The sequence below is a fragment of the Chrysemys picta genome, chromosome 13 (genome assembly GCF_011386835.1).
Source record: "Chrysemys picta bellii isolate R12L10 chromosome 13, ASM1138683v2, whole genome shotgun sequence".
NCBI classification, from domain to species: domain Eukaryota; kingdom Metazoa; phylum Chordata; order Testudines; family Emydidae; genus Chrysemys; species Chrysemys picta.
The window spans coordinates 31,645,357-31,667,993 of NC_088803.1; the positions used below are offsets into that span (position 1 = coordinate 31,645,357).

Genomic DNA, 22,637 nt, shown 5'->3' on the forward strand with positions numbered 1-22,637 from the left:
CGGTCACCCAGTTTTGAGAGATCCTTTTGTAGCTCTTCACAATCTGCCTGGGTCTTAACTATCTTTTGTAATTTTGTATCATCTGCAAATTTTGCCACATCACGGTTTACCCCTTTTTCCAGATCATTTATGAATATGTTGAATAGGACTGGTCCCAGAACAGACCCCTGGAGGACACCACTATTTACCTCTCTCCATTCCGAAAAATGACCATTTATACCTACCCTTTGTTTCATATCTTTTAACCAGTTACCAATCCATGAGAGCACCTTCCCTCTTATCCCGTGGCAGCTTACTTTGCATAAGAGCCTTTGGTGAGGGACTTTGTCAAAAGCTTTCTGAAAATCTAAGTACACTATATACACTGGATCCCCTTGGTACACATGCTTGTTGACCCTCTCAAAGAATTCTAGTAGATTGGTGAGGCATGATTTCCCTTAACTAAAACCATGTTGACTCTTCCTCAACAAATTATATTCATCTATATGTCTGACAATATTGTTCTTTATTATAGTTTCAACCAGTTTGCCCGGTACTGAAGTCAGGCTTACAGGCCTGTAATTGCCGGGATCACCTCTGGAGCCCTTTGTAAAAATTGGCGTCACGTTAGCTATTCTCCAGTCATCTGGTAGAGAAGCTGATTTAAATGGTAGGTTACAGACTACAGTTAATAGTTCTGCAATTTCACGTTTGAGTTCCTTCAGAACTCTTGGGTGAATACCATCTGGTCCTGGTGACTTATTGCTGTTTAATTTATCAATTTGTTCCCAAACCTCCTCTAAAGACACCTCAATCTGGGACAGTTCCTCAGATCTGTCACCTAAAAAGAACAGCTCAGGTTTGGGAATCTCCCTCACATCCTCAGCCATGAAGACGGATGCAAAGAATTCATTTAGTTTCTCTGCAATGGCCTTATCGTCCTTGAGTTCTCCTCTAGCACCTCGATCATCCAGTAGCCCCACTGGTTGTTTAGCAGGCTTCCTGCTTCTGATGTACTTAAAAAAAATTAGCTATTACTTTTTGAGTCTTTGGCCAACTGTTCCTCAAATTCTTTTTTGGCCTTCCTAATTGTATTTTTACACTTCATTTGCCAGTGTTTATGCTCCTTTCTATTTTCCTCACTAGGATTTAACTTCCGCTTTTTAAAGGATGCCTTTTTGCCTCTCACTGCTTCTTTTACTTTGTTGTTTAGCCTCGGTGGCTCTCTTTTGGTTCTCTTACTATGTTTTTTCATTTGGGGGTATACATTTAAGTTGAGCCACTCTTGTGGTGTCTTTAAAAAGCTTCCATGCAGCTTGCAGAGATTTCACTTTTGGCACTGTACCTTTAATTTCTGTTTAACTAACCTCCTCAGTTTTGTGTAGTTCCCCTTTCTGAAATTAAATGCTACCGTGTTGGGCCACTGTGGTGTTTTTCCTGTCACAGGGATATTAAATTTAATTATATTATGGTCACTATTATCAAGAACCCATGAACACAAGGTCCCGCTCTTGCTCCCACATCTAACAATAAGAAAATGAAGAAGAGGAAGGAGAAGACAGAAAGCGACCAGCTAAGCTTCCACTGACATTTGCCTGTTTTATGCTTCATTCATATCAGAGAGTAAAACTATTTAAAAATGAATACATGACTTTCTACAACCAGCAGCTTCAAAAGATGCACTACAAATCCCTAGCACCAGCAAAGAACTTTGCTTACATGGGCTCCATAGATAAGCAAATAAAACAAAATAAAAGAGAAAGATTACCATAAGTAGGGGCTTTAGTGTTCTTTTTTTCCCCTACAGAAGAAATCCTAACAACTAAATTATTACGTGAAGAGGTTTTTCTTCACTAAACTGATTTCCTTATGGTAAAAAGGTGCCTGACTAATTTCTCTCCCCTGCCCCCTCTTTTTGACTAAATAAACATTCAGTTGACTCTTAGAACCATATCTTCTGCTACATGTTTCAATTAGCTGTGTTTACTTCACAGGGAATAAAGTTTGAGTGGCATTTAAGGGATCACAAATGCTCAAGACTCTCACATGAGTCTATGCTGTGTAGGCCAGTTAATAAATTCATGTGCAGGGAAAGGATAGGAGTGACACTAAAACCTAGATCTGTGTGAAACTATAACCCTCATGACATCTGTCATGGTCAATGCAAACTTTTGAATATATTTTGGATTGTGAAATTCATGCCAGTGCCTTGGGTTTTTTGTAATTATTCGCCTGGCATACAATCAAAACAACAAACCATTGGCAATGTTGGTTGTAGTGAAAAACTTCAATTTGAGCCTGTGACTCTTTCAGTACAATAAAACAATCAAGAGGTGGGGGTTTTATTTACAGATTTTTTTCCTCCAGTTGAGGTCTAGTTTTAGACAAAGAGCATCACACCCTCTCCGCCAGACAAAAATATATTTTTCATTCTTTAAATGTGTACATCACAATCATTTGTTTCACTTTTACTCAATCACAGAATAATGCAATTTAGTACGTTCTTATGTTACACGAGGGAAAACTGCGTCTGTCTTCCTCCAGTGGTTGGACCATGTCAAAGACTTTGCTACTACGGCTACAAGTGAATACTTGCTCCCTTAGCTCAGGCAGTAGAGAATCAGCCTTTTACATTTAGAGGTCCTGGGTTCAAGCTTTAATAATATGCCTGGTTGGGTCATCTGCACAGTGGCAAAGCATTTACCACAATAAAGACTCACAGCACCTGTGTGATGTATAGATCTTCATTTTACAGAAGCACAGAGGTTACATAACTTGCCCAACATCACTCAACAAGCCAGTGGCAGAACCAGAACAGCCCAGGTAGCCTATCTTCCCAGCTCTATCAAACTCTTTCAATAAAGTCTCTCACTTACAGTAAGCACTCTACAGTAACTTGAAAAATAGTATTACAGTGCTCTGTTACGAGGAAGCTCCTATCTTGATAATTAATGAAATTAAAAGCTGTGCCTATTGTGATATATGGCAATGCTAACACACAGCTGGATTTACTAACTGTAGTGTGTGGGCATGTGAACCCTCTGTTTTTGTTTACCATGTTACCCTATATTCTGCTATACCCTGTCTGTAGCAACATTAACCTTATGATTTATTAACCCTGGGGTGGAGTTATGTTAATCCTTTGGATTTGCTAATAATAGTGCGTGGCTATGTGAGTTGTTTGGCAACAGGAACTATGATTTCTCAGTGGGAAACACTAATCCCAAATACATAAGTCTTTAATAACAAGCACTCTGGACTGCTGGGGTGAACCATTACCGATTCCCTTTATTGAAGCTTAAAAATGGTGAGTCAACAAGGGCAAGAATTCCTTATTCATTCCAGATTAAATTATTCCTGGCAATAATTGCCTAGAAGTCCCACTGCTAGATGTCTTTTGAGACAGGCCAATAAGCTACAAAGAGTTGGAACCGGCAAACTCGTTTTCCTTTTCAGTGAATGAACAATAGTGTTTCTGAATGGTCTGTGCAGAATGGAAACCAGGATCCCAAAGGAACGCCGATGGAAGCGCTATGTAAAGGAATTCTACATTGTTGTGCAGGAGACACAGAGGGCCCTAAAACACTGTCTTGAGCAGTTAAAAGGAAAGGATGATATATATTTAGTGTTCCCAACTTAGCTCAAGTCACAGAAGCAGAACAAGCAAATGGCAGCCTCTCCTCGTAAGAAGCACAGAGATGGTTTAGCTAAAGATGTGGCAAATTAGGATACAGGTGTATTGGGAGAACCATGAGGGGGAAGTTGCACAAAATTTGACAGCTTAAAAATGAAGAGTCAACAAGGGCAAGAATTCCTTAGTAATTCCAGATTAAGTTATTCCTGGCAAAAATGTATTGCGGTGTATTGCTCTTACAAGGGGGTCATAGGTGCTCCCTCCCCCACCTATCAAGAGCACAAAAATTCACAGAGCAAATGAAGAGAGGGGAAGAAGAGAGAGATGTTCTCTTTTGAGGATTTTGGAGCTAAGCTTTCGAGGGGCTTCTTGCTGCCACCTTCCCTTCTTCCTTGGTTGTGTGTCTGGACAGAATAGCAGCTCAGGAATAGACCTAGTCAGTCCTCACTATCATCACAATTAGAACAATAGAATCATATAGGTTTAGAGGGGCTCACAAGAGTCATCTAGTTTAACCCTCTGCCAAGATGCAGGATTTGTTGTGTCTAAACCACCCAAGACAGATGGCTTCCCAGCCTCTTTTTGAAAACCTCCAGTGAAAGAGCTTCCATGACTTCCCGAGGCAATTTGTTCCATTGTCCCACTGTTCTTATGGTTAGGAAGTTTTTCCTGAGATTTAATCTAAATCTGCTCTGCTGTAACTTGAACCCATTGCCTCTTGTCCTGCCCTCTGTGGCAAGAGAAAACATTTTTCTCCATTTTTTATGGCAGCCTTTCAAGTATTTGAGGACTGCTGTCATGTCCCCCATTAATCTCCTCTTTTCCAAACTAAACATACCCAGTTCTTCAGCCTTTACTCATATGGCTGGCTTTCCATCCCTTTGATAATCTTTGTTGCTCACCTCTGGATCTTTTCCAGTTTCTCCACATTGGTGACCAAAATTGGACACAGTTCTCTGACTGAGGACTGCCCAGAGCCTCCCGTGACTTACACGCTATGCCTCTAATAATGCAACCCTAAATTGCATTTTTTTTTGCAACAGCATCGCATTGTTGACTCATGTGGAGGATGTGATCCACCACAACTCCAAAATCCTTCTCAGCAGTGCTGACGCCAAGCCAGTTATCCCCCATTCTGTATTTGTTCATTTGGTTTTCCTTCCCAAAGTGTAGCACCTTACATTTGTCTCTGTTGAATTTCATTTTGTTGCCTATAGCCCAGTTCTCCAATTTCTCAAGATCCTTTTGAGTGTTAGCTCTATCCTCCAAAGTCAATGAATAAAAGAATTACAAAACATCAAATGATTTTAGCACAAGCTAAAGTGTGAGGGATGTAACTTAACCAATAGCTGGGTAGTGGATTATCTGCCAATATGTCGAGATGTCTTTGCAACGGTTAAAGTGTTTATCTGAAAATGCTCTGATTCTAAATACAGAGCTCTTGAAATGATCTCCTTGAATCACTGACAGGTCCTATCAGTGACAAAGCGCCTGCTCTCCTCACTGACCAGCTTCCCATCTGCACAACCGCTGGAACATCCAGATGAAATGCTATCAGCGCATTAGTGTCAATCACGGGTGGACCGCGGGCTGTCGAGAATGTGTAACCAGCATCAACCTGCACAGTCTGTCACTAGGCATTCAGAAGAAGCTTTTTGTCTCATGCATTATGCAGTTGAAAAAGGAAAAAAAAACTGGACAGATACTTGGAGGAAAAGACTGATACAATCAACATGTGATGAAGTGATTGAAATGTCAAAGTGTCAATAAGGAGGAATTAATGGCTGCTTTACTTTTAAGTGCAAGGGAAATGTGCCAAGAAGAAAACAAGAATTCACAGAGGCAGTTTATCAGGCTGCTCTTTAAGGTTCAGGAGAGAGGATTTGTTTAAAAAAATATGAGGCAAAGCATATGTGTGGGCACTGTACATGATGGGGAGGTGAGACAGGAATAGTGCTCAAAGGTGGAACTACCAGGCAGAATCAAATTATCCGCCCTGAACAAAATGGATGGACAGTGGGGACGGTCCAACTGGTTACAGTAAACCGAGAACTTCCCTGTTAGTCTTGATCCAGACTCAAACTGAACTTTGAGATTTGAAAAGTGGGGTTAGTTTGGTTTACCCATTGTTCTGAGCTTCTGGTGGGGATTAGAAGTGCAAATGCTGAAATACCACAGGGCAAAAAATCCTGGTAACAGGATTTCCAGCTTAAAAGCCAGATAATGGAAGTAGGGGTAACACTCTGCTTATTACCATGAGTAACCCCACTGAAGTCAAGCACCATGCCCAATGTTCAGTGTTTGTGGGATCAAATTCCAATTTTGCAGAGCTTTGTAAGGAGGCATGCCCTCACCCTATTAAGGAGGAAGCTAACAAGCTCTTCTGGTCTCTGCTAACACACACCAGACACAACTGCAGGGCTTGCTCTGCTTGGAGGGAAGAAGCTTAAAAAAAGAAAGCCTGCCAGAGGAAGGGGTAGCAACCAGGCAAAGACTGTGCTTCCAAGACAACTGGTTGCAAGGTGGGATCAATGAAGAGAGAGTCAGTCATGGACTCTGCTGTCCCAGAGACTGCCAAACCAGGCACAGAATGGAGGTTACAAAAAAGGGGTTGTGGAGTTCTAAAGATGGACTCCAACCCTGATCAGACCCTGAAAGGCCTACAGATAAGACAGGCCCCAAAGGGGTGACCAAGAGAATGCCCAGGAGTCTGAGCGCCTTCTTTTTCCTTTGATCCTTCCTGACCTCGAGGAGGGAGAAAGATATTTGTTTTGTTTGGAGAGACTCAGATATACCCTGAGCAGCGGTAGGACTCTGCAAGAACCAGAGAAGGGTTCACACAAACTGTGGTCTCAAGGGCCCACCACCTTCCATAAGCCTCAAACCCTCCTCTAAGTTTTTGCTGCAATTTTGCATGGAGGATTATTTATGCACCTTAAAGGTGGAGTCTTCATATAAGAACAGCACTTGCACATGTAGATAGAAGCAGGGCCGGCTCCAGGCACCAGCCCACCAAGCATGTGCTTGGGGCGGTACCTGGAGGGGGCGGCGCGGCGCGGCGCGGAGCTCCGGCCCGAGAGCAGGTCAGCGACTGGGCTCGCCGCCCTCCCCGCGGCGCTCCGGACGGTCGGGGAGAGCGGAGCCGCGGCGGGCTCGCCGTCCTCCCCCCGGCGCTCCGGCCAGTCGGGGAGAGCGGGCCCGCAGCCGGGCTCGGCACCCTCCCCTGCTGCGCTCCTGGCGGGAGCGGCGGGAGGCTTTTTTGCCTGGGGCAGCAAAAAAGCCAGAGCCGGCCCTGGATAGAAGCCTAGTTTACATGATTTGCACTTAACATCTAACTACTCAATCTGTGCACACAAATCCAGGACACTCAACCCTCTTGCCACCAGAAAAAAAAACACACCTTCTAAAAAATAAATTACCTCCCAAACGCCTAAGTGCAAAAAATTGGATATTAGAAATTTAAAAGTCCCAATATCTAATAGTCAACACATCAAAAGGTCACATAATGTGAATTAAACTTAGATATTTGTGTGCACTACACTGTTAGCAGGACATACATCGTTTATTGCAGTATTTACACAAATGCAGTTATTACATTATAAATATTTACAAAAAATATAATATTATGGTATTGACCCAGGGCCTAAATCGAGTCTAGGACTCTATTGTATAAGGTGCTGTACAAACACAGAATAGAGATAATACTTGCCCTAGAGCATATATAGAAGTTCTTGTATATGCAGTATTCTTCAGTTACGCACTTTTGGGGGACCTACATTTCTCAAAGCTCATTTAGTCCTTATTCAGGCAAAACTCCCACTTGCTCATAAATTCTCCAGATTAGGGACTGTCATTATTATGTGTTTGCACAGTGTCCATACAGTGTAGTGCCTACCACAATGGGCCTCAACCCAAATGTTGGCTTTAGGTGCTACCACAATACAAATGTGAAATAATACTACTGGGAATTTGCCCGAGTAAAGGCTGAATAGAAACTGAAGGCCCAATTCTGCCTCCCTTACTCATACAATAAAGTGCTACTCAACTACTCAACATGAGAAAGGGTGGCAGAATGTAGCCCTAAGTCAGAAGGATCTCAGGGTTTAGCTTTTTTTAAAAAATACAATCACTAGTCATTTGCAAATGCTGCATCAGATTCTTGGCCAAATTTCCTAGTGACTTCATTAGTCACTGGAATCCCTGAAAGTATTTACAAACAGAACAGCATCCACTTTATAAAACAGTCAAGTGCATGAGCAATATTGGAAAGAACAAAATGCTGGTATAAAACCAACATCCCACAAACATGCAATAAATAAATAGGGCACCTGTTGACTGGGAAAACATTTTATTTACCCTTATTAGGATGGCCTAATCATGACCCTGGTCTTCCTGCAACTAATGGGAAATCAGTTTACTCTCTGATGACTCTGAACCTGCAGTTTGGCCTGTGCAGGTAGATCCCTGCATCCATGGAGATACGCGTGTGTGGGAGCGTGTTATAGACAAGTACATGCAAAAATGCAGTTGCTGTTTTAATTCTTTTCACACGCCCCACAGAAGTTGGAAATAAATTCAGCACAAACACTGTTATTTTCAAAATGTTTGGTAAAAATTTATCCTAACACCTTCAGTGGAATCAATGGACAAATGGATATAAACTGGCTGTGGGTAAGTTTAGGCTTGAAATTAGACGAAGGTTTCTGACCGTCAGAGGGGTGAAATATTGGAACAGCCTTCCGAGGGAAACAGTGGGGGCGAAGGACCTGTCTGGCTTTAAGATTAAGCTAGATAAGTTTATGGAGGGAATGGTTTAATGGGATAACATGATTTTAGTTAATTGAACAGCGTGCCATTGCTGGTAAATAGTATCAATGGCCAATGAGGGTCTGGCTGGAGAATCTTGCCTACATGCTCGGGGTTCTACTGATCGTCATATTTGGGGTCGGGAAGGAATTTTCCTCCAGGGTAGATTGGCAGAGGCCCTGGAGGTTTTTCGCCTTCCTCCGCAGCATGGGGCAGGGGTCGCTAGCTGGAGGATTCTCTGCTACTTGAAGTCTCTAAACCACAGGATTTGGGGACTTCAACAGCAGAGTCAAGGGAAAGGGGTTGGGACAGCTTTATCTGCTGCTGAGTTTCTCTTAAACTGTAGAAAACAAAATAGTATGCTATCTGGGTGATATTATCGCCTGCATCCACCTATCACAAGAAATACTTCCCATCAAATATGACATCACTGCCAATCAAATTTCACCCTGCAGCTATTACCTAGGTAACTCACTGCACACAGTCACTGGAAAGAAGACACAACAAAATCAACACCTTTTTTCTTTCACTAGTTTGGGTATAAATAAAACCTTTATAAAAGTTGGTGCAGTGAAAACTACTGTCTGATGAATAAATGATTAAAGCAGGTGCCTGGTTTTAAATACAAAACCTACATTAATGCAATATTAAGACTGTTTAGCTAAAACGGTAGAAAGTTAAGAAATTAAAAATGTAAGGCTTCTACTGCAATGTTAACTAAGCCGCATGGCACCCCTCAGGTATGTTATGAATATATATTCAAAACAAATAGCACAACAGTACATTATATATTTAACAAGACCAAAAAAAAAAGACTACATATATGCAGTGTGACAGAGCTAGGAACCTTAAGACAAATTCTTCTAATGTATACTGATATAAATCCAGAGTAACTCCTTTGAAATATTGCATGGATCATGTGGGTAGCAATGATGTATTCAGTGGTTCAATCATCAAGAAGGCAGGAGTTCACAACCCTTTATCTTTCCCTTTCCCTAACGAAAAGGTGAGAACATATTAATACTATTTTCCATTCATAGAGCACAATATGTCCAATGATCTCAAAGCATCTGCAATAACTAACTATTTGACAGAAGGGAAAACTGAGATACAGAAAAAGTAAGTGCATCTTCCCAAGATCACCCAGAGTAGCAGAATGTGGAACAGACCCAGGTCTCCTGCTTTGAGACCTCTGTTTAACCACTAGTTCAGGTGGCCTCCCCGTTAGAACAATAGAGTATCCCACTCAACTTGTTCTGTCTGGTCTTTCAATGAGGTGTTGCCATACAAAAATATCCCACAAGGTGCCCAGTTTAGCACAGAATTAGCATTCAACAGATAAGGAGTAATAATCTTCAGATGCAGAAAGAAAAAATGTGTCATTTCTGATTCTCCTTATTGTTACTCTTTCCCCCCCCCAGCTCACTAGGACCCCATTCCATGACATGCAAAGCTCCTCCTGCAAAGGAATGAGTATCTTCAACTATCATTGGCTTCAATGGGAATTGAGGGTATTTGGCCACCTTGCAGAATCAGGTTCTTTAGCTGTTGACTGCAATAAGATCTGTTAGAATCTAAGGCCAGAGACTGGCCTTTAATAGCTATTGCAACACTTATGGCCCAATTCTGCAAAAGTTCACACTAAGTATGAGTTCTTCAGTGACTTCAGTGAGACTACACTGGTGAGGAAGTACTACCCAGCATGAGGTGGGCTGTGGATTCAGGCCCCTAGCGAAAAGAAACTTCAGGCAAGTAGCCGAGGAAGGGTTAAAACAGTGATTTAAAAGAAAAAGAAAAGAATTATTCCAAGAAGCACAGAGGTGAATTCGAGAAACGGAAACCACAAATAATGTAAGTTTCAGAAACCCAGTCAATGCAGTTGAATTTAAGGATCTGTCAGCAGATTTATTTGAAAACCTGTTTTTCAGGAGTGATAACTCATCCAATTCAAATTTGCTTCAGGGTTAAACTTGGCACACAAGGTCTTGAATAGGAACCGGTTTCATTTAAAAAATTATTGCTGTTGTTTGTTTGTTTTCTCTAAACTTGAAAATAAACTATTTTCTTCATAAGCTGTCCAAGAGGTAAAATAGTCAGTCAAATTAAGTGCAGTCATTTCAGGCAGTCCTTGTCCACCTGGAGCCCATACCTATTCCTCCAAAGACTTGCTTTCAAGCTTTTGGATAATTGGCCAAAAAGAAAAATTAAAATGTACCATAACAATTGTATTCACTTTAAAAAGGAGCTATGGATTTCCATGAGAAATGTGCATGTTTGTGGCACCAAGATATTCCACAGTATTTTACCAGAAGAAAGAAGATCCCCAGGGCTTAACTCTGGGTTTACTGGAGTCTGGAAAGTGCTATCAGTACAGCAGCTTCTATATCCAGGGAAGTGAGCTTAGGGATTATCCAGTAGTGGGGCTACCTTTTTTTTTTTTTTTTTTTTTTCCTTCAAATTCACAAAACAAGACCATTATTTGGAACCCACACAACTCCACTAGAGCTGCGCAGAATATTGGCAATGAAACCCCAAAACAGGTGAAACTTGGTCAGTTTGGGATCCAGCTATGAAATTCATACTAAATTTGTCAAAACATTTGTATGAGGCTGGGCTCAGTATTGTGCAAACCCTGGTTGATTTATGATCCTATTCAGTACCCAGGCAAAACTCACCCTTTCATGTGGCTTTAACTTGAAATTTGAAACCAGGTAAAACTTAACTGTATGAGCCTTGAGGCACAGAAAGAGTTGTCTTTTTCCTTTTTCTATAAAGTATCCTCCATGCCCTGTGCACTGTTCAAATAATGATGGTGACTAAAAACAACAAGACCTTGTTTTGTCCAAGTTTCATTTTGAACCAAAAGTGAAATTCAGGGGATTTGAAGCCCCCAAAAGGGAGCCTGTACACAGCTGTCTATGCTGACTTGATAGTCTATGATACTTCAAGCCATTCCTACTGTTCTCAGATTTGAGTTGTGGATGAGAGAAGCCTAACTTCTCTCCCCACCTCCTGCATGCCACACTGTCAACCGTACATTAATATGTGAGGTTTAATCCTCAGATGTCATCAAGCTCTGTTTGGTGGAGCTGAAAATTGAGGGTGGAGGGGAAGGGACTAAGGCACCATTGCAGCTTCCTGATGCCTGTTTCTGCCCTTGCTGCAAGTTAGGGCAACCTTGAGGTTGCTCTAAATTGTGCCAGCTACTGTGGGCCCAAGGGGCTGTTCCAGAAGTTGTGCTTGACACTTCCCCTGTTTCTGAACACACCCCTGACATGATTTCTGAATATGTAAAACTCAGTTTATGAAATGGGCAAATTTCTGTCCTATGTAGTCTGGAGTAAGAGGGTACAGCTTTCATAGAAGACCATGGGCCAAATTCATAGGCAGTGGTGTCTGTTGATCATAAATTGGGTATAAATAGGTGAAAGCAGAAAAATAGTGCAACCTGTGCTTTTCTGACATTCCAAAGGTATGCTAAGGGTACGTCTTCACTACCCGCTGTATCAGCGGGTAGCGATCGATTTATTGGGGATCGATATATCACGTCTCGTTAAGATGCGATATATCGATCCCTGAACGCGCTCCCCGTCAACTCCAGAACTCCACTGGAGTGAGTGGTGGTAGCGGAGTCGACGGGGGAGTCGCAGCCGTCGATCCCACGCCGTGTGGACCCCAGGTAAATTGATCTAAGATACCTAGACTTCAGCTACGTTATTCACATAGTTGCGTATCTTAGATTGATCCCCCCCTCAGTGTAGACCAGCCCTAAGTGAGTAACTTACCTGGTGAGAAGGAGGGGCTCTAGCAAGGACTAAAACTAGCTGGAAGTTGTAAGATAAAGCAGCCCCCATCCCACTTTAATTTATGCCCATAATTCTTAATGCTTTGGATCAAATTCTATTCTCAGTTATACCCGTGTGCATCTGAATTAGCTCTAGAGTCTATGTCGTTACTCTGGATTTACACCTAAATATCCGAGCGCAGAATATAGCCCCTGAATGTCAAATTCAGCTCATGTATCAAAGAGACTAACTCTCACTGAAGTCAAAGAAGACAAATAGTTTGTGTAAGTGAGACTCCTTTGACATACCAAATAACTGCCACACAGGCATGCCCTAGCATGTGTGGCACCTGTGCATGAACCATTTTCACTAGCATTAACAACTGACTTCAATGTGTACTGTAATCGCTGGGGCTGAGCAGCAGGTTTGGATTAAAAATCTGAACCATGTAAACATCAAATGATCTAGATTGAAACCCACCATGTTACAGGTGTGGCTTAAGATTGGAATATTCGCTGGGTTAAAGTCTAACCCGGATATCCTAAATCGGAAATGTATACAAAGACAAGGGTACGCCCCCTTGGAAATTGATTATATTTTAAAGTAGTTTGTCTTCAAGACAAAGCAATTCCAACCAACACTTCTTAGATGTGAATTTCCAAGAATCTGGATACAGAGGACTGAACTATCAAAAAGGAGGCCACGTAGGGTTTCTCTACTTGCACACCTGCATTTGGAGAGTTGCAATTGTAAACTGACATTTCTGTGCACACTTACTTGTTCTGAAGAGATATATGTAGGTACAATGCGTGAAACAATGACAAAAATAGTATGAAAATGAAGAAATAAAAATGCAGGCTGTTTGAAGAACAAAGATCAGTGAAATGGTAAAAAAAAACAACTGATTAAAGGAGAAAACCACATACAACACCCCCCCCCCGTACCACTATAATGAGCATGCTCAAAAAAAGTTATCTCCAGCTAGGTACTTACAAGTAATAGGAGTAGGAATATGCATTTCTTCTAAACATTGATGGGCAGTCAGATGAAGAAAATGTCCAAAAGGGGGGAAGAAGAAAAAAAACCATAATTAGACTTATATGAAATCTTCTTTATTTGAAATGTACACAGTATTTCAGTGCCATCCCTCATACTGAGTTACTTGCTTCTTTTCCCAAGTTCTTCCTGAGAAACAGCATGGCCCACTGAATAGCATGCTGGATTTGGGGTCAGGAGATTTTGGCTCTGTTCCCAGTTCTGCTGCTGACTTGCTGTGTCCCCTTGGACAGCTCAATTCACCTTTCTGTGACTCAATTTCCCCATCTGAAAAATGTGGATGAAGATACTTACCTATCTCTGTAAAGCACTTTGAGATCTTTGGATGAAAAGTATTTTATAAAAGCTAAATATTATTATATGAAACAGAATAGGATGATGAGTAAATATTGTGCATCTTTTGAATATCTACATGTCTGAATAAACAAAGCATTGAATAATCAAGTCTCATGAAACTCTAAATTGTTTATTGATTCGGGTAGCACAAAAGGATGGTGGGTAGATGGTTACTCATTAACGTTCTATGTCACTAATTAACCATGGATAATTGTTAAGGATTTCCTATTACAAATTCTCTATGACAGGCTTCAGAAGATTTTGATACATTGTATCACAAGGAAATACGTTATGGAAAACATGTATAGCATAGCGCATGGGGTTTTCCCCACTGGAGAACACTGGAGAAGGAAAGAGCTTCTTATCGTAGGTTACGCCACAGGATAGGGCACAATGTACTGCAACCCAAAGTACTGTACTGCATCTTGACAAACATGAAATGTTGATCATCACAGGTGACAAGCTGAGTCACGACAGAAAAGGAGTGACGAAAGAACACAAACTTCAACTTACCCTACAACTTTACCTTTGTTGTTTCAGCCACTACAAATCTGGGACAGACTTTCCAAATGTAAACATGTGACATTAAAGTACAATTGTATGTTTAATCTGCACATACAATTACCATGGCTTCACATGGAAACCTAGTAGCTGGGCATATACATGGTTAATTAGTCATATTTGCATTCACAATTACCCATTTTGTGTATGCAGTCACAGTACTTGGTGCTCAGAGAGTGGGCATACCATCACACATGCATTTGGTATTCCTTTTCTTGTTGCAAATATGATCTGCTTCATTTTCTCACTCATGTACAATATGCTGCCTAAAAGAGATTTCCTCAGGAGAAGTACAGTTGATTACAGATGTGCAAAATTATTACATTGAAACTACATGTTTTTTCTCATAATGGATCTTGTTAAAAACTTGAAATGCAGGCCAGAATCCCAAAGGTTCCCAAACCTTTTGAGTGACTCTGGAATGCATAGCTAAGTGCATCTGGCCTCATTCATTAAATCACATGAAATTCAGGGTTCCACATGATTTTGACAATAAATCAAATGAAATGTAGCCATTTTCACTGAGTTTCATTATGAGATTCTGAGTTCATTTGAGCCTAACATCAAAGAGAACCTTGAGAATTATCAGACACAAACATAATTTGTTGGGGAAAAGTCACCATGGCTTTTGTAAAGGGAAGTCATGCCTCACCAAGCTATTAGAATTATTTGAGGATGTCAACAAGCATATGAATAAGAGTGACCAAGCTGATATTGAGTACTTGGATTTTTAGAAAGCCTTTGAGAAGGTCCCTTAGCAAGGGCTCTTGAGGAAACTAAGCAGTCATGGGATAACAGGGAAGGTCCTGTTTAAAAGATACAATGAGGTAGAAAAGTTTGCAGACGATACAAAATTATTTAAGATAGTTAAGTCCAAAGCTGACTATGAAGAGTTACGGGAGATCTCAAAAAACTGGGTGTAGTGGGGCAGCTGCTCCACTCCCTGAGAATTTAGGCTGCAGCAGGCCTGTGCAGATGGTCAGCCAATGAGGGAAGGGCTTATTGGGAGCCAATCAGGGCCCGGATCGGAGGCAACCAATCAGGGCCCGGCTCAGCCCTATAAAAAGGCTGCTCAGGGAGGGAGCAGGCAGTCTGTCCTAGGACTTTGACAGGGGAAAGTCTGTCTCCAGAGGTGGGAGACTAGCACCTGGGACAGCGCAGTGCTGGGCAGCCCCAGGGGAGCAGAAGGGAACTCCAGCCCTGTGTCTGCCAGGCTGCAGGCCCTGAGGGGAAGGGCCTAGCCGGTGCGAAGGGCCGAAGGGGAAGCGGCCCAGGACGTGGACAGACGGAGGGAGAGGAGGGCAGGATGGCTGCCACTAGAGGGTCCCTGGGTTGGGACCCAGAGTAGTGGGCGGGCCTGGGTTCCCTCCTTCCCCCTTGCCTTACACCTGGCCGATGGGAGTGGCCATCTTGGGCTGCACCAACCCCCTGCCAAGAGGGGTGTGACTTTGGGGGTGCAGTTACCCACATTGGCCGGGGTGCAGAGAGACAGCGGATTGATCATTCCCCAGAAGGGGGCGAGGATGAACTAAGGGCACTGCCGGAAGACAGTGGCTCGAAAAGGACGCCATGAGCTGGTGAGCGACGCAGGCTCAGACGCCAACCGAGGGCGAGACGACGGACGGGACACCACCAGGAGGGGGCGTTCCACTGAACAGAGCTAATTCCTGGAGACAACCAGCAGGAGGCGCCAGATGGTGAGGCCCAACCTTGTCACACTGGGTGACTGGACAACAAAATGTCAGATGAAATTCAAGATTGATAAATGCAAAGTAATGCACACTGGAAAAAATAATCCCAACTACACATATATAATAAAGGGATCTAAATTAGCTGTTACTATTCAAGAAAGAATTCTTGGAGTCATTGTGGATAGTTCTCTGAAAACTACAGCTCAGTGGGAAGCAGCAATCAAAAATGCTACCTGAATGGTAGGAACTATTAGGAAAGGGATAGAAAATAGGACTGAAAATATCACAATACCTCTAAATTCATCCCTGGTGTGCCCACACCTGGAATACTCTGTTCTGTTCTGGTTGCCCCATCTCTAGGGCCCTACCAATTTCACAGCTGTGAAAAATGTGTCACGGCCCATGAAATAAGCCCTTCCCTATGAAATCTGATCTCCCTCTTGCTGCTGGGAGCACCCCAGTCAGGGGACTCCTAGCTGCAAGTCCCAACTGAGTTGGGGAGAGAGAGGACTTGTCCTTTCCCAGCGCTCTCACTCTCGGTGGGAGATCAGACCCACCTCCCAGTACCCCCCCCCCCCCCCGCTGCAGAAAGCTCCAGTCGCCAAGGTTTCTGCAGCTGGAGGAGATTTGTGGAGGTGGGTCTGATATCCCCCTGCTCCTGGGAGTGCCCCAGCTAAGGAGGCTCCTAACTGTGAGCCCCTGCTGGACTGGGAGAGGACAGGACTGGTCCTTCCCTGGCCTGGCAGCTGGGGCGGGGTGGTGGTGAGATCAGACCCACTTCTGGGTTGGGACCTCCGTGGTTAGAACACTGTGAAATTTCAGATGTAAACAGCTGAAAATGTGAAATTGGTCAATTTTAAAACCTTCTGCCTGTGAAATTGATCAAAATGGACCATGAATTTGGTAGGGCCCTACCCATCTCTGAAAGGATATAGTGAACTGGAAAAAGTTCAGAGGAGAGCAACAAAGATAATCAAGGTATGAAACGATTAAAAAAAAGAGTAAAAAGATTAGGGTTGTTCAGTTTAGAAGAGAGATGACTAAAGGGGATATGATAAGTCTATAAAATCATGAATAATGTGGAAAAAGTGACTAGAGAAGGTTTATTTACCCTTTACCACAATACAAAACCCAGGGGTCACCCAATGAAATTAACAGGCAGCAGGTTTAGTACAGACAAGAGGAAATACTTTTTCACATAACGCACAACTAACCTGTGGAATTCGTTGCCATGAGATGTTGTGATGGCTAAAAGTAGAACTGGCTTCACCAAGATGGTCAGGGATGCAACCCCTGCTCAGGGCAACTCCAAACCTCTGACTGCCAGAAGCCAGGAGGGGAAGACAGGGATGGATCACTCCATAATTGCCCTGTTCTGTAAACTCCCGTTGAAGCTCTGGGCCATTGTCAGAGACAGGATACTGGGCAAGATGGATCATTAGTCTGACCCAGTATGGCCATTATGTTCTTATGAGGAGGGATTTAGGAAGTGAGAGCCCATGTAGACAAAAGCCAAAAGCAATATTCCAAAAAGTGAAGGGCAAGTACTACGATTTTCAGTGTTGCCAACTCTAGTGATTTTAATTGTGACTCTCACCATATTTTGTGTTTTTCTTGAAGTCCCAGCTTCTGAAGTTGTGTGATTTCATGAGAATTTCATCTTTCATTTAAAAAAAAAACGTTTCCAGCCCTCAAGGTTTCAGGGCAAACCAGAAGGCAGATTTTTTTTTAAAAGGCCCATTAGTTTTAAACCCACCTAATGTTTTTTCAGGGCCTGATTCATTATTTTTGCATGCTTGGGACTGGCTACGTTCCACACAGCTCTAGGATTCCCAAACTCTCTTTTTTTTTTAATATCACCACAGTGACTCTCTAAGAGCCAGGGTCTAAGAAAGGTGGAAAATAACTTAAAGTTTCCCAAAGATTACGAAAAAAAAAGCGCTAGAATCCAAGGAGGTGCCTTTCATTTTTATTCATGTGCAGAAGTTTCTCCATGTGTCATTTGCTCAGTCTCTTCTTCTTACCTACTGAGGATGTAACCAGAATAATTTTCTGTAAAGCCCAGTCTAATGCAGTCAAGGATTTCCTTTTAAACATCCAACAGCTGACCTCTTAACTACCTAAATCCAGTCATTGAAACATGGTGACTAATTTGAACTGGGTTTGGGGGCTTTTTGCAATGCTAAATCTCTGCTTCCTACTGCAGAACATCTGGCTCCAGAGATGGAGGTGGAAGGAGTCAGGTCAGACTTCTAGTTATGCTGTTTGACTGGCCTAACCATTTGATAGTGAAAGTCAGACAGCTGAAACTGAGCATATCCCATAGTCTGTGTTTCTTTGGGACTAGATATAGCCATATCTACCATCTCTATATAAGTAATAGAGAGAAAGATGACATATACATAGAGAGAGAGATGCCTCCTGTCTCTTGCTACTAGTCCCAGTCTTCTTGGCCAGCCATTCCCAATCTCCCCCACCCCAATTCCCAATCCATTTTCCTCCTAGTGGCAGCTATCATTCCCAGTCTCCTTCCCCTCCTCCCCCACCCACTATCCCGGCTTCTTGTTTCAATCTACTCCCCACCCTGAGTGGTCCATCTCCTGTATCATCTGCATTCAAATCAGAGAAATTTCTCCTCCATGCTGCCTGAGTTAAGCGTGTGCGTGTGTGTGTGTGTGGGGGGGCAGTTAGAGCTCAGGAGAGATAGTAGCCCTGCTTTCAGTTCTGGTAGGGTTACCATCCGTCCGTATTTCCCCGGACACGTCCAGCTTTTGCGTCTCTAAATAGCCGTCCGGGAGGAATTGGTAACAAGGTTAAAATGTCCGGGGTTTTTTTCTCCCTCGCCTCCCTCCCTCCCTTCCATGCAGAGTGTGGCTGCTGATTGGGCGGCTAGGCCGACTGACCCACTCCCATTGGCCTCCAGCATCCAGAGCCCTCCCCTGCTCCCCCCTCCCTCTCTCTGTAGTCCTGTGTAACACACAAACCGACCCACGTGGAGCCAGAATGGTAAGAGGAGTGGGGGGGGGGGCAGTCAGGGAGTGGGGGAGTGTTGGATGGGTCCCCAGCCTCCACCTGCCACCCCCCCTCCGTGGGTCCCCCCCCCCGTCCCTGTCTGCCTCTCCCTTGTCTGGGTGTGCTGGCTCTGGCAGTACACGCAGACAACTGCTGTCTGCTGCCCCCGGGTCCTAGTGCCCCAATCCACTAATGGGAAGACAGGCTGCCCTTACCCTGCCCTTCCACCCTAGCCCTGAGCCTCTCCAACACCCCAAACCCCCCAGCCTTCATCCCCACACACCCTAATCCTCTGCTCCATCCCTGAGCCCCCTCCTGCATCATGAACCCCTCATCCCCAGACCCACAGCCCTCACCCCTGCATCCCCTCCTATCCCCAAACTCCCTCCCAATCCCCCTCCCCCTTCCCACACACCCCCTCCTGCCCTCAAACTTCCTCCTAAAGCCTGCACCCCCTCCCTTTGCACCGCCTCTCACCCCCAAACTCCATCCCAGAGCCTGCACCCCTCACCCCCTCCTGCACACCCACCCCCTGCCCCAGCCCGGAGCCTGCACCCAGCACCCAAACTCTATCCCAGAACCTGCACCCCTCCTGCACCCTAATCCCCAGCCCAGGACCTGCACCCCAGACCTCCTCCCCCCACCCAACCCCCCTCCCAGAGCCTTAGGCAGGTGGGGTGGGGGGTTCTGGGCACCACCAAAATTTCTACAAACCTGCCACCCATGCGAGTGGATAAGGGTCAGGGCAGTCAGGGGACAGGTAGGGTCCTGGGGGGGGGCAGTTAGGGTAGGGGGTTCTCAGCAGGGGACAGTCAGGGGACAAGAAGCAGGGGGGGTTGGGGTTCTGAGGGGAGCAGTCAGGGGGTGGGAAGTGGGAGGGAGTGGATGGGGCGGGGCGGGGCTAGGGCGGGGCTTCCCCCCCCCCCCAGTGTCCTCTTTTTTGTTTGTGGAAATATGGTAACCCTAAGTTCTGGTGCCTGAGCCCAGACCCAGCAAGGCACGCAATAGCTCAGAGCAGTAATTGCAAGGACAGTTCTGCTCATCCAGACTGGCGCATGCTCAGTGTGGATGGAATTTTTAAACTGAAAAGCCCTAGAAAATCTCTGCTGAGCATAGGTAAAATGATTTTCCAAGGAATTAAAAACTTGGCCAAATTTGTGTGGATTTTCATGGGGACGTCACGCATAGGGGTGCTAGACATTTTCAAAGAAAGAGTCACCAGAATTTAACATTGGCAAAACAACATATTTTCCCCCTATAATCCTTGGAAATGGCTGTACTGTTTTGTCTTAAATTTCCCCCAAAAATTCAGCCTGAGGCAGACAGCTGACATGGAAAATTTCAGCCACCTGGTTAAAGATTGGCAAAGTTATAAGCCACTGGAAACAGGATCTTAATAGGCAATACTACCAGCCTCACCTATAATAGACACAGAATGTGTCTTTCTTCAACACCGATACAGAAGGGGAGGTGGGTGTTTCACCACTGAATGTACAAGTACCCATTGAGCAGCTCCTTCCCATGACCCAAGTCTTTGTCACAAAGTAACAGGCAGTTGGGTTTTAATTAATTAGTTTCAGATTTCAACCTTAATCCAGAAAAAAGCTAATTTTCTTAAAAGGAACTAATTCTAGACTTCTACCCCCCCCCCACCTTCATTTTGCCACAGGAGGTCTTTGAGGAACTTATTTATAGTAGACAGTGACAGGCTGTCTGATCCTATTTATTCAGTCTCACACTTCCAGGGGTTACTAGAGGCTCTGTCCTCTCAAACATGTAACACTGAAGAGCATCATATTCTTGACTCTCTAGGGAAATGTAAGTCACAATTTTGGAGGAGTTAAAACTATTAAGATAAAATAAGAACTGGCCAACATCCAAACTATTAAGGGGTCCAAAACAGACAAAAAGTATTTGCACAATAAAAAGTTACACAAATGTCTTTCTGGCTTCAAGAAGCATTTAGTAACCAACCATTTTATTTTATTATACTTTTTATGTTAGACAATATTCAACTAATATCACGTGTGAACAAACTATCGTCTATAGAATATTGGGGAAGCATCAGATGTTGGCATTCTGTATTTTGAAGTTCGGACCCCCACACACTAGATGTTTGTCAACATTGGGGAAATGAGTAGGCTTAAATGAGTATGTCTTTAAGTACTTGTGTAGACAAAGACAAAGATCTACTCTGGTTTCAAAGAGGATGAGATAAAAGCGCATTAACTAAGTGTTTATGTGCGTGAGCAGGATCCGCATGGACAGTGTGTATGCAGCAGGCAACTGTGGGTTATATTCACACCCCAACTTGCTGCAAACTAAATGTTTGTATAGACAAGCCCTTAGTTTCTAGTGTAGGCAAAGAGTCCTATTTAAAAACCTGTTAGCTTGTCCTGGGTGACTGCAGAGTTAAATTGACACATATAAGTCCACCATTCATTTTTCCCCTATAGAAAAAAACTCAAGTTTGTTTGGTATGGTTATTCAACTTCAAATACGAGTATTTAACTGAGTCATGCAGACAAGTTGGGTAGCTTCAAACATTTGCCGAACTAAAAGGGTTTGAACACATCCAAACCAAACTGAAGGCCAGGGTCTTTTTACAAGTCTATGTAGATAAGGTTCAGAGAAGCATCCTAATTTGGAGGGGTTTATAAGAACCAGTTGTAACTTTTGACAATTCAGGTGTCCTTGTTTTGGCAGTGCAGGGTTCTCAATCTCTCTCCATCCTTCAACTCTGTACACTGGTTAACAAAACACTTCATTCAGAAAAAATCAGATCGATTGTGTCTATTACTGATTAGCTATAATGCCCTGAACCATGAACAAATGTTACTGTGGTATCTTCCAGCTCCACGTGAAGGCAGTGCCTCAAGTTTGTCTAATTAAATAACTTATTTTCTGCATCATTGCCTAGAAAGACAAGACTATCTTGTACAAGTGCCTCTGCAGGCTGAGAGATGATTCCTTTAAGTAGGTTTGAATTCAAAGAGGTTAAGCTGCTTGCGTTTTTGTTTGTACAACGAGAGAACAAATCTGTTATGAAATGATTTATGCAGCCAATGGTGTGTGTGTGTGGTGTGCTGCTGTTGTTTTTTTAAGCCACACATCACAAAATATTCATATCCATTTATGGCCCCGGATGGTGTTTCCTATAACAAGATCAGGTCCCAATCTGCCTTAGTTTACAAGTGAAATTTGTTTGGTAGGTTCAATGCCATCGCTACTGGACACTTGTCCACATGAACTCCCACTCTCAACCTCAATTTGACATGACTGGCTGTGTCCATTCAAAAGAAGTCCAGAACTGATACAAGAGGTATGTTTGAAGGAAGATCAAAGTACACTAGCAGATCTAGGTAAAGCAAGCTTCCAAAACACTTTTGTACACTCTTCTTGCCTCTAAAGGGGGAAAAGAGTCACCTATAAACTAGCCAATTGTTCTCAGAGAATTATGCCCACCCTGGCTGGCTCACAACATTGTTGATGATGTTGCACAGCCAAAGAGGTACACAGAGGAAAACAGAACACAACTATTTCATTTGCATGCAGCCAAAAGGGGGAAAATGAGTAGAGAAAGAAGTTTCATTTCGAAGCTCTAGGAAGTAGAGGTGACCTGAAACTGAAACTTCAGTTTCCACTCCCTTTAAATTTCCAGAAGGTTCAGATTCTAATCCCCCATCTGTTCCTATATCGTGGATAGTTTTTTGGTTCTGCATCTAATTTGAATGTGGTCACCGTTCTTGCAAAATTTCAGCATGAAATGGTGGAAAT

General features: G+C 43.4%; 1 protein-coding gene across 6 annotated transcripts in view; it reads right to left on the bottom strand.

Annotated features, from left to right (window-relative positions):
* PTPRT (protein tyrosine phosphatase receptor type T) overlaps positions 1-22,637 on the bottom strand; it is a 736,092-nt gene that overhangs the window by 84,513 nt on the left and 628,942 nt on the right. For 4 of the 6 annotated variants that reach the window (XM_005295344.3, XM_005295346.3, XM_005295347.3 and 1 more), the window contains one exon: positions 13,198-13,227. The exons of the other annotated variants lie outside the window; for them this stretch is intronic. In XM_005295344.3, coding sequence (XP_005295401.1) covers positions 13,198-13,227 — 30 coding nt within the window. The remainder of the gene's footprint in view (positions 1-13,197; positions 13,228-22,637) is intronic. 6 annotated transcript variants of the gene reach the window in all.